Source organism: Hylobates moloch, unplaced genomic scaffold, assembly GCF_009828535.3.
Source record: "Hylobates moloch isolate HMO894 unplaced genomic scaffold, HMol_V3 SCAFFOLD_3, whole genome shotgun sequence".
NCBI classification, from domain to species: Eukaryota; Metazoa; Chordata; class Mammalia; order Primates; family Hylobatidae; genus Hylobates; species Hylobates moloch.
The window spans coordinates 111,938,710-111,950,811 of record NW_026652278.1 but is presented as its reverse complement, the minus strand read 5'-3'; the positions used below and the strand labels follow the sequence as shown (position 1 = coordinate 111,950,811).

At 38.1% G+C, this 12,102-nt stretch overlaps 1 protein-coding gene across 1 annotated transcript; it reads left to right on the top strand.

Annotated features, from left to right (window-relative positions):
• Positions 1-481: 481 nt before the first annotated feature.
• MAD2L1 (mitotic arrest deficient 2 like 1) lies at positions 482-11,827 on the top strand. The gene is made up of 5 exons (XM_032146545.2): positions 482-747; positions 1,494-1,640; positions 5,160-5,280; positions 6,276-6,379; positions 6,960-11,827. Exons 1-5 carry the CDS (start codon positions 675-677, stop codon positions 7,130-7,132), a joined length of 618 nt encoding a protein of 205 aa, XP_032002436.1. The 5' UTR covers positions 482-674; the 3' UTR covers positions 7,133-11,827.
• Positions 11,828-12,102: the final 275 nt, after the last annotated feature.

The following is a 12,102-nucleotide window of genomic DNA, read 5'->3' as shown; positions in this document are numbered from 1 at the left end:
CTGAGGGGGGCCCTAAGCCCAGGACAGACGTGGAAAAACGGCAGAAAAAAGGATGCAGTTCTTCTCTTTAATCCCTAACCCAATTTCTCGAGAAAAGCCGCGTTCCCACACAGAAGGCGAACCCTCTAAAGCTGTGGCTTGGCTGCCGCGCACGCAGTCGCTTTACGAATTCCCAAAGCATCTAGCGGAAGTTTAGACCGTTCACTAGGGGTCACATGGGCCACTTCGGGAGCAGCTGGCAAACAGTTCCTTTCAGTTTGAAAGTACCTTTGAAACTCGGAAATTGTGCTTCTTGGTCTTTCAGTTCATAAGCCTAGAGAGCGGCTACTGAAATTGGAATTGTCATCTTCTTCCCTCGGCCCCAACTAGTAGACCACGACCAGAAGACATAGCCTAACCTACACCTACCGTAGTGTCACACCGGCACAGCGCGACCAGGTCCACCAACTGCGCCTGCGCGAACCGGCCGCTCCCGCCAGATCACAGGAAGGCTGAGAGAAAGGGCAGGACCCCGCCGCGTGGGGCTGGGCTTAAAGGCTCGTCGCGCCTGCGCAAAGGACCCGACGACGTGCTGCGTCGTTACTTTTGAAACGCTTGGCGGGGAAGTGCTGTTGGAGCCGCTGTGGTTGCTGTCCGCGGAGTGGAAGCGCGTGCCTTTGTTTGTGTCCCTGGCTATGGCGCTGCAGCTCTCCCGGGAGCAGGGAATCACCCTACGCGGGAGCGCCGAAATCGTGGCCGAGTTCTTCTGTAAGTCCTCGCGCAGGCCAATATATTGGGGGGAACTGAGTCGTGGCGGCTTAGTAGGCCCACAGCTCGGCCTTTGAGACCAGAGAAGTAATGCGGGGAGAGGCGGCTGCAGGCGCTTCCTCCTGACGCGTTGCTAACGTGGAGCTGCAGGGCTGCGTGCTGCTGGGGCCTACCTCACGGCGTAGCCTCTTGCGGAGCGTTTCTTCCTTTAAGTGCAGATCCGTCCCACCACCCACTCCTTACTTCCCGATGCAGGACACAGTGTGATTGGGGTGGGCCCCAGTGTGTGTGTGTGTGTGTGTGTGTGTGTGTGTGTGTGTGTGTGTGTGGTCGTAAAGGAACCTAGCAGGATTTGGGAGGGAAAGGGGAAGATATAGGCTTGTCTGGAGCACAAGGACTATTCGGTCAGTTGCTAACCCGAATGCAACAGCCTATTTTGACATTCTCTAGCCTCAATCTGAATTTGGACTTGGATTACGTGAGGTGAAATTTGGCAATAGTAGTTAATACACTTTGGCTTTTTTTTTTCTTACCACATGAAAGCAATTATCTTTTTTACTTAGAAGCAAGACTTTTAAGGATTTTTAATGCCACTTTGTACCTACTCTGCTTTCAGCAAGATACACGTGTCTTCAGTCATTTCTAGCTGTATAGCCTAATGAAAATATAGCCACATCTAAATATATTTTGTTTTCCAGAGTTGTGCAGTGATAATGAATTTTCTGTAACATTTCTTTTGCTTGCAGCATTCGGCATCAACAGCATTTTATATCAGCGTGGCATATATCCATCTGAAACCTTTACTCGAGTGCAGAAATACGGACTCACCTTGCTTGTAACTACTGATCTTGAGCTCATAAAATACCTGAATAATGTGGTGGAACAACTAAAAGGTATTTAATCATTGGAAGCAATTTGAGTCTTGCAGATTTTCTAGCATCTCAAGTAGTCATTTTTCCGCTCTGCACATAGAAGTGTACTGACATCTCAAATATATTTTCAATTGAGAGGAAGCAAATAATATATAAAATGGAAGAAATCCATTCTTCCCCCACTACATTGTGAGTGGGCTGAATATTCTGATGTTAGAAAAGTGATATGGCTAAAAAAATAGTCTTCATCAACTCCCTTAGAAGTGGCTTTTGCAGTTAATGTGGCCAAATGGAACAGGTTGGAATTTTACATAATTATAATGGTGCTCACTATCTGAGAAAATATACACTACATATTCTCAATATAATGTATTAATTTTCTGTAACTAATTAATTTTCTGTAGTCTAATGTTATCATTAGATTAAGATCAAAGAAATTGGATTCAACCAGAGAACTAAACTTCAAAAAAAGAACAAGATTAGCTGCTAAATAACACTCACAGTTTTTGTTTTTGTTTTTCACGTATTTCTATTTGTCATTTTCAAAAATTCTGCCAGTGATTCAGTAAGCCTTTTCTGTCTGAACAGTCGTTTTTCTTTAGCTCGAGATATTGCTGTATTGCCTGTTTGGTGAATACTTGTTCTTCATCAATTTCTTTTTCCTTTCTAGAATTCCCGTTAGTTTCTCTTTCATGTTACCCTCCACTTAGGATTCTCATTTCTAATTTTTCAAATGTTTCTCCCATTTGATCTTCTAAAATTTTAAAAAATACTACAGTGGCCATCTTTTTTTTTTTTTTAATTTAGAAATTATTTCTTTTGTCGTTGACCAGAAATGTGTCTTTTTTTTTTACCGTTTTTATTGCATTTTTACTAACCCATGTTTAGTATGCCCTTCCAATGATGGCCATGTGAACTTCTTTAGCTTGATAACTCTTTAAAGCTGTACTCTCCTCTAGATAAACTGTTAGCATTGCCTTGCCATTTATGTGTGTAGGAGGGAAATCCCTCAACAACCTGTGGATGTCAGGTCTCAAATTGACAGGCAAGGGAAGATAGCCCTGTTGACATTTTGGCCTGGGTATTTCTTTGGTGTGGGTGCTTTTCTGTGTGTTATAGAATGTTTACCAACAACTATGGCCTTTACTCACCAAATGCCAGTAACAAACCCTCTTACTCTGACAACCAGAAATGCCTCCATATATTATATTGCCAGATATGCCCTAGAGGACAAAATTGCCCTTGGTTGAGAACTTCTGCTATAGTAGATTGGTATTGTCAGAATAGCAAGATGAACCTCTTTTGGTGTGGGAATAGACCTCTGTTCTCAAGTGTACACAGGAAAGACACTGATAGGAGTGTCCACCTCTCCCAGAGTTGCATCCAAAATTGGGGGTCAGGAATAAATCATCTATAGTGATTCATAGGGCTGTACTCAGATCGTTTGGCCTGGAACCTCTAGGCAACTATGGATGTGTGTTTTCATCTTAATTTGCTAGAGAAGCAAGCATTGCCTAAGCCAATGGTTTTTAGGTTGTCTCCTTTGAGACTGCATTGATGACATTTCACCTTATGTGTGTCTAGACCTCCCTATTTAACTTCTTCCTTTTATTTTAGTTAAAATGGAAAAATTGTTCTTCCCTAGAGGCAAGTTCTGTTTGTTTTTTGTTTGTAGTCTCACTCTGTCACCCAGGCTGGAGTGCAGTGGCATGATCTCCACTCACTGCAACCTCTGCCCCCCACCATAGCCTCCGGAGTAGCTGAGATTATAGGTGCCTGCCACCGTGCCCGGCTAATTGTTATATTTTTACTAGAGACAGGGTTTCACCATCTTGGCCAGGCTGGTCTTGAACTCCTGACCTCCTGATCCACCCACCTCTGCCTCCCAAAGTGCTGGGATTACAGGCATGAGCCACCCCACACCTGGCCAATTGTTTTGTTTTGAATGTAATTTCCTCTAGTCTTTTTCAGGGTCTTTATCCTGTTCTCATATTTTCTGCTTCTGTGTTTTGATTTTAATTATCCCCATTGGATTCATCTCTCCGGTTTTAAAGGAAGAACAAATTACCACCCAGTCTCCTCCTTTTCAGAGTGCAACTAATAAAAAGTTGTTGATAAATGCCAGGGATCACAAGGCCCACAGGCCACATCCAACAAGTGGCCTGTTTTTGCACTGCCCACAAGCTAAGAGTGTTTTTACACTTACAGGTTTGTTTAAAAATAAGCAACAGAGATCTTGGTGGCCGATAAGCCTAAAATATTTACTAATTACTCTGTTTCTTTACAAAAACTCCGCTGACTCCTGAATATGCTGTTTCAATTCCCAAGATTACTTCAAGGCTCAATGTGAGCCCCCGTTCTGTGTTTATAATTTCTCTGTAGGTGATCTCTGACCTGTGTATAGCTTCACTAACAACCTCTGTGTAGTCAACTCACAAACTTGTATCTATCCCAAGCCTCTTTCTCCAGACTCATATATCAGCTGTATCTTTATGTAGCTATCCCAGAGATAATGTACACTCAAGCATACTAAAAACTAAATTTAGGATCATCTCCAAGACTGATACTCTTTAATTCTCTTTTTTTCCCTCAATGAATGGCTAAACCGTCCAACCAGAAATAAAAGAAACTTGGAAACTGTTCCTGAATCATGCTTCTTCCTTACTATCATGACTAACCCAATAAATTTTAACCATGAAATCTCTTAAATCTACCTACTGCTCCATATCTACCAGTTTATCCTCCTACAAGCTTTCATTAACCCTTGCTTGAATTACTAATTGACTAACTAGTGTCTCTAGATCCCCTCTTTAACATCTCCAGTCCACTTTCCGTATCACAGCTAGAATGATAGTTTTGAAATACAAGTCTAATTGCTTTACATCCTGTTCACACACAGTAATGACTTCCCTGGTCTTGAAGTGTGTAGTTTTTTAATTTGATCCACCAGGCTTTGCGTCATCTAGCTCCTATTAATGTTGCGAGGATTACTTTGTTTTTTGTTTGTTTGTTTCTTGATTGCACTTGTAGTGGGCTGCTTCCAGCCCTCTATATGCTCTTCCCTTGGGAGTATTTGAGGCCTGTATCTTCTTTCCTATCCTTTTGCATATTTAATACTGTTTATCCCTAGAGCTAAACTCAGACCTTTTCTGACCTCCCTGAGTGGCTCAAATTTTCCTTTTTTATGCTCTCATTGCATCTTACATCTCTCTTTCATAGCAGCCATTACAATGATAATTTCTCATTTATTGGTGTGATAAGTAGATTAATGCCCATCTCCTATGCTTTTATCTTGGATTAGGATGAAAATACCACATGTTCAGTATCCTGTCCTTAGCACCAATTAGTGTACCTGGTACAGATACTGAGAATTTGAAAACAGAAGTTAGATTATTGATGGTACAAATTTTCTTACACGTAGCAGGAGGTCCCACATAGCAGTGGTAGGAATTTGCTGAGGATAGGGAGTGGGACCCGAGAAGAGAGCTACTTTATGATGCAGTGGACCAAGAAAGATGCCTTCCTTTTTATGTGTTGCAGATTGGTTATACAAGTGTTCAGTTCAGAAACTGGTTGTAGTTATCTCAAATGTTGAAAGTGGTGAGGTCCTGGAAAGATGGCAGTTTGATATTGAGTGTGACAAGACTGCAAAAGATGACAGGTAAATAGGAATTACATTATTTCTACTTTGATGTATTTTTTCAAAACTTTGTATTACTAATTGAGTTCTAATTATATTGAACTAGTTTTATATAAAGTATAGTTTGTTTCTAATTTATATTTTCTAAGATATCCTCAGTCACCTATGGAAAAGAATTGTGCTCAGTTTAGCATATCATTGATTTGTATATATAATATAATTTTAACATAATTGCCTTTAGTCTAAATCAGTAGTTTTCAAACAGTATTTATGGTGATATATACAAAACTACACATGATATACTAGATGAACCATTTAATGAATTGTTCTAAGATATTTTTAACTATAAGGAATGATATTAGACTCACACAATTTAAGATGTAGCTCTGCTGTACTTCCTTTAATGCCATCTACTTCCTAAGACACTTCATAAATTTCTGAAGGTTCCAGACTCCCTGGAAGAGAAATGCATTATCCTAGGCGTGCTTGTCTATAAACTGAGAACCATTTCTTATAGTGAAATGTAGTTTGCTTCTGAAAGCTTTGGTGTATTTTAGGAAATTATTAGCTTGTAAAATAATTTGATATACAATTTAATGTTTTATTTGAGAAAATAGGAAATTAGACATTTAGGCATTCTAAAAATGCCGAAATGATTATACTAATAAATATTTTAGATATCACTTGTTATTTTTATTTCAAGAGATGCTGAAGTTTCCCGAACTTGAAGTGATTGGCGGATTTTCTAGTCATCTGATACTAAATGACCTGACACTAAGACCAGCTCTAAAAGATGACTGGCAGGATAAATGAAGTAATAAGGATGTATGTTGTGCCTACTAGGTTGTAGGTCCGAAGGATACTTTCACTCACATTTTTTACAAACCTCCTTTCTCAAATAAGCCCTGCTTATTTGATGTTGAGAGTATTTAATCAGATAAATAATCTTACTACTATGTTTGAAATAACTTGTTAAGACCTGAAATGAATTAGTTGATTTGATTTTTTTTTGACAGTGCACCCAGGGAGAAGTCTCAGAAAGCTATCCAGGATGAAATCCGTTCAGTGATCAGACAGATCACAGCTACAGTGACATTTCTGCCACTGTTGGAAGTTTCTTGTAAGTATTATACAACTTCTTGTTGAATTAAATTGATTGGCAAAAACACTAAGCTACTGCCGTAATCACCCCTTTATTAAATTTTGTCTTGTTTATCAGAGTTATGTAATATAAATTGAAGGAAAAATGTTATAATGCAAAAGTAATGTATCGTAGTCTCCCTTTCCACAGGGAGACCCACAGTGAATACCTGAAACCATGGATAGTATGAACCCTATATAATTTTTTTTTCTTTTGCATACATACCTATGATAAAATTTAATATGTAAATTAAGCATAGTAAGAGTTAATAAACTGGAACAATTATAACAATATGCTGGCATCACTATTCTTGCGCTTTGGGACCATTATTAAATTAGATAAGGGTTACTTGAACACAATCACTAAATTGCACAGAAGTTAGATCCAATATTTTCTTTACTAAAATAAATGTTCATTGAGCAAAATAAATTAACTAGTGATTGGAGACCAAGCCAAATAACCTTTTCCAGCAGTGAGTGGTTCAAAATAGAAGAGAGGCAGCAAGATTAGTTTTACTTTTAGAAAATAATGTACTTCAATGATCTTATCCCCAATTTAGGTTCATTTGATCTGCTGATTTATACAGACAAAGATTTGGTTGTACCTGAAAAATGGGAAGAGTCGGGACCACAGTTTATTACCAATTCTGAGGAAGTCCGCCTTCGTTCATTTACTACTACAATCCACAAAGTAAATAGCATGGTGGCTTACAAAATTCCTGTCAATGACTGAGGATGACATGAGGAAAATAGTGTAATTGTAATTTTAAAATGTGGTTTTCCTGAAATCAAGTCATCTATAGTTGATATGTTTTATTTCATTGGTTAATTTTTACATGGAGAAAACCAAAATGATACTTACTGAACTATGTGTAATTGTTCCTTTTATTTTTTGGTACCTATTTGACTTACCATGAAGTTAACATCATGAATTTATTGCACATTGTTCAAAAGGAACCAGGAGTTTTTTGTCATCATTGTGATGTATATTCCTTTGAAGATAGTAACTGTAGATGGAAAAACTTGTGCTATAAAGCTAGATGCTTTCCTAAATCAGATGTTTTGGTCAAGTAGCTTGACTCAGTATAGGTAGGGAGATATTTAAGTATAAAATACAACAAAGGAAGTCTAAATATTCAGAATCTTTGTTAAGGTCCTGAAAGTAACTCATAATCTATAAACAATGAAATATTGCTGTATAGCTCCTTTTGACCTTCATTTCATGTATAGTTTTCCCTATCGAATCAGTTTCCAATTATTTGACTTTAATTTATGTAACTTTAACCTATGAAGCAATGGATATTTGTACTGTTTAATGTTCTGTGATACAGAACTCTTAAAAATGTTTTTTTGTGTGTGTTTTATAAAATCAAGTTTTAAGTGAAAGTGAGGAAATAAAGTTGTTTGTTTTAAATTTGTCTTAGAATATTTTGATACTGGTTTGGTGTTGATATAGTTAAATGGTAATTAGAATTGATTCAGCATAGCTAATGAATTCTTGTTCCTATGAAATTATGGAACTTAAGGATACAAGGTTGAGTGAGTCTCGAGGTGTCTTCAATCTGATGGATAAACTTTGATCGCATCCTGTTCATCTCATAACAATAGACTTAAAGCTATTACTTCATCATTGTGAAAGGATAAATGTCCTTTGGAATTAGTCCAACAATTCCAGTTGAACAAGTGTTGATTTTAGTACTTTACTATACTCTTAGCCTTATTGTCAGCCTACTTTTCCTTATATATTTAAATACTATGCTTATTCCTGTGCTTTCATTAATACCCTTATCTGGTACATGCTTTCTATCCAGTTCTCACCTGTTTTTCCAAGGTCAGTTTAAGGCAGATTTGTAAAGTCTTCTCTAATCTCTAATCTAAATCTGACCTCATTTTGTAAAAATTCAGTTTATTAATGCTTGTTATTAGACACTCTTAAGTTCTTTATGTGTATTAACTTATTTAACCTTCACTATTTTTAAGTAGTTGCACATAGTCTGAATCTGTTCATTCAGAAATTACATATTGAGCAAATACTGTGGATCAATGGCAGTTTCTGGGTTCTCAGTGACAAATTTGTAGACTCTTCATATCTTTATGGAATAAGTGGACCAGTGGTGTTACCAAGCTAGATGATTTCAAGAAAAGTAGCAATTAAATGCTTCATTTGTATTTTAACTGTTTGAGATGTCAGACTAAATTCTGTGAAATCACTTATTTTCCCCCCAAGATGGAGTCTAATTCTGTCACCCAGGCTGGAGTACAGTGATACAACTCAGCTCACTACAGCCTCCGCCTCCCGGATTCCAGCAATTCTCCCATCTCAGCCTCCCGAATAGCTGGGATTACAGGCACGTGCCACCACACCTGGCTAATTTTTATATTTTTAGTAGAGAGGGGGTTTCACCATGTTGGCCAGGCTAGTCTTGAACTCCTGACCTCATGATCTGCCCGCCTTGACCTCACAAAGTACTGGGATTACAGGCATGAGCCACCGTGCCTGGCTGAAATCACATTTTTAAAGGTTGTATGTATACTCTGGTCATTTCAACTCAGCTACCATTATTAACAGGATTAAATTCTTAGATTTTTGTATCATTTGCATGTTACTATTTACTCTGAGGTTTCTGGAGAGCTAGTCATGGTGAGTCATTTTACCCCTTACAGATTATATAATCAATTAAGAAATACACATTTTGGACTGGGCGCAGTGGCTCACACCTGTAATCCCAGCACTTTGGGAGGCCGAGGCAGGTGGATCACGAGGTCAGGAGTTTGAGACCAGCCTGGCCAAGATGGTGAAATCTCGTCTCTACTAAAAATACAAAAATTAGCTGGGCGTGGTGGTGGGCGCATCTCAGCTACTTGGGAGGCTGAGGCAGGAGAAATCGCTTGAACCCATGAGGCGGAGGTTGCAGTGAGCCAAGACCGTGCCACTGTACTCTAGCCTGGGTGACAGAGCAAGGCTCCATCTCAAAAAATAATAAATAAAAAAGAAACACACATTTTGGAGCTGAGTGGGAGCCAAACTATGAGCTTTATCGAGGTGAAGCTAGACTGGAAAAGCTTTTCCCTGTAGCTCCAAGTGGACTGTCCCATCCTCTTTCTAGACCTTGAGGCTTACCTCAGGAGGATGACGTTTAAATCAACAGCTGAAAGACTTGTGAGTGGTTTCTACACCATATTAAAGAGAAGGTTCTAAGATAGCATGATGGGCCTCTAGGCCTGGCCTGGACTCTGGCTCAGTGTTGCTTACCATATGTAGAGGGATGAAGAGAGGTTAAGCCTATCAAGTCCTGAAGTAGAGCCCAGGAGGAACTGAACTGTGTCTGGCTTTCAGGATCCTTTTCCCAGTGTCATCAATCAGGGAAGTCAAACCTCTGTGAGAATGCTTATGCAGAGATATAACAGCCTCATGTATTGGTTGGCTTTTGCTGCACCTATCTCATTCTGTTGGAGGGACGTTGGTTAGTCAGGACTCTGAAGGCCAGCTTTTTCACACTGACCAAAGCAAGTGAAGGCCAAGCCTAACTTTAATGGGACCAGGAAGTATACCCCTCCCATGGAGGTGGTGGGAAGGGCACCGAGAAGTTTGATGACAGTTATCTAATGGACTAGAGGTTGGCAAACTTTATGTAAATGGCCAAGTAGTAAATAGTTATGCTTTTGAAAGCATATGGTCTCTTGCACCTACTCAAGAGGCTGAAAGCAGCCATAGACAATACATAAATGAATGAGCATGAGTGTGTTCCAATAAGGAAAAAACATGGCTGTTTGCTTTGGCCCCAGGGTTGTAGCTTACCAGTCCTGTAATAGATCACAGTTTGCTCTTTTGGTCACAAATGCTTGAACCCCTCCCTAGTTCAGAGCATTTGATACCGTAATATTTAAAGCTCACTTGTAAAACATCATTTGTTGCCTCCATCCATGGTATCTCAAACAGAATCTTTCTCCCAAATATACCTAAATTCCATATTCTCTGAAGCACAACTAGCTATTTTCTTGAAATACTTCCTAACACACCCCACAGTTCACAATTTGATCTGAAAACTTGTTAAGGGAGGTTCTTTGGCATGTGATGCCATAAAAAGAGAGGTATGGGCTCTCCTTTAAAAAAGAGACCCTTTTTATGAGACTCACAATAGGATAAAGAGCCCATGCCTATTTTTAATCATTTTTTCACTATATAGGCATGCATGCTGAAAAATGTTTTTATTAGTATAATGCTAATTATACTAATAAAAGCTAACTAATGTTTCATATGTTCATTAACTTCCTATATATTTTAGCATATAGATTCAAAGATTATTAGCACAATAAGGTAGATAACTTCATAGACCATTTCTTCATCTTGTTTTCATTTAGTATGTAAAATTTATCTAAAATTTACATGAAGGATCAGAATAGCTATGTAATGCTACATTGTAACTCTTGTATTTTCCACCAGATGTCACTAATGCTGTAATATTCAAATTAAGATGACTTTCTTTTCGTTCTAAAGGCTATAAGCTTATTGGAAAAGCAATGTTACTCATAGCATTGGAATTTCTGGCTACAAATATATAAATACATGAGGGGAATAAACACTTAGCATTTATTATTTACTAGTCACTTCACATGAATTTTTATTTAATTCTCATGCTTTTGTGCACAAGTAAAACTGGGGGTCAGTGGACATGCAAATTGTGTCGTGGTTTTTGAAGTTTAGTGGTCTCTTCTATCCCTGGCCAAGGAAGTATGCAAATTGTATTGTGGTTTTTGAAGTTTAGATGATCTCTTCCTTCTATCCCTAGCCAAGGAAGTTCATCCTGACTCCCCAACAAACATATCAAAAGGAGTGTTTCGTCACCTTTTTCCTCTTACCCTTTACATCCTTTTAGCAATAAAGTGTTCAGAACAAAGTGGTTTTCCTTTACTGTGCTTTACAAAACTTGTTCATGTTTTATTGGGTGACTTTGTATTTACACTTTCCTCAGATAGTCTTGTCAGATGACTTTGACCAATGATTGGGAGGAACCAAATACAGAGGATTTTGTCTTAAGCCTAATCTATATTGTCTACAGAATAAATCAGGTATGAATTTGTGAACAGTAATGAAACATAATTTTCCAACTATTCAGAAGAATTGTCTGTTAAGTAACCTTAATTACTCAGTTTTTGGTGAATTGTTTGCGGCTTAACTTGTAAATAATTTCTTATTCTTTTTTTAAATGTATGAAATATTTCTAGTTATTTTGTTCAATGTGACTGATAAAAGTTTATATTGGAATAGCTGTGAAATGGAAACCGTCTACTCAGTTTTAAATTTTATTAGTTATATATTTTTAAAAATAGATCTTTTAGAGATCTTTCCTTTCTTCATAATTATGACTTTTAAAGCCAGCAGTATTCACTGAGGCTAAAAAAAAAAAAAAAATGAAGAAAGGAAAAATGTCCCGGGGAAAGCTACTTAATCTTCACTAGAGTTGACAATTCTGTTCCAATCTGGCAAAAACATTGTAGCCCTAGCAACAAGACTATTAGAAAAGGCCTAGAGTGAAAAATGTCAGAGTTGACCCTCTGATTACACAAGTCAGTTTATGTTACCATGTCACCTATTTTTGTCCTCCACCATGTGATCTATTTTTATACCAGAGAAACATAGTTACATTTATTTGTACAAAGCCCATTTCATCTACATTTATCTGCACCATTTTGCTATGCAAG

Coding starts and splice junctions, on each gene's coding strand:
- MAD2L1 (XM_032146545.2), top strand. CDS start 675: ATGGCGCTGCAGCTCTCCCGGGAGCAGGGAATCACCCTACGCGGGAGC. Junction 748..1,493: donor AATCGTGGCCGAGTTCTTCT/GTAAGTCCTCGC, acceptor TTTTGCTTGCAG/CATTCGGCATCAACAGCATT. Junction 6,380..6,959: donor GCCACTGTTGGAAGTTTCTT/GTAAGTATTATA, acceptor TCCCCAATTTAG/GTTCATTTGATCTGCTGATT.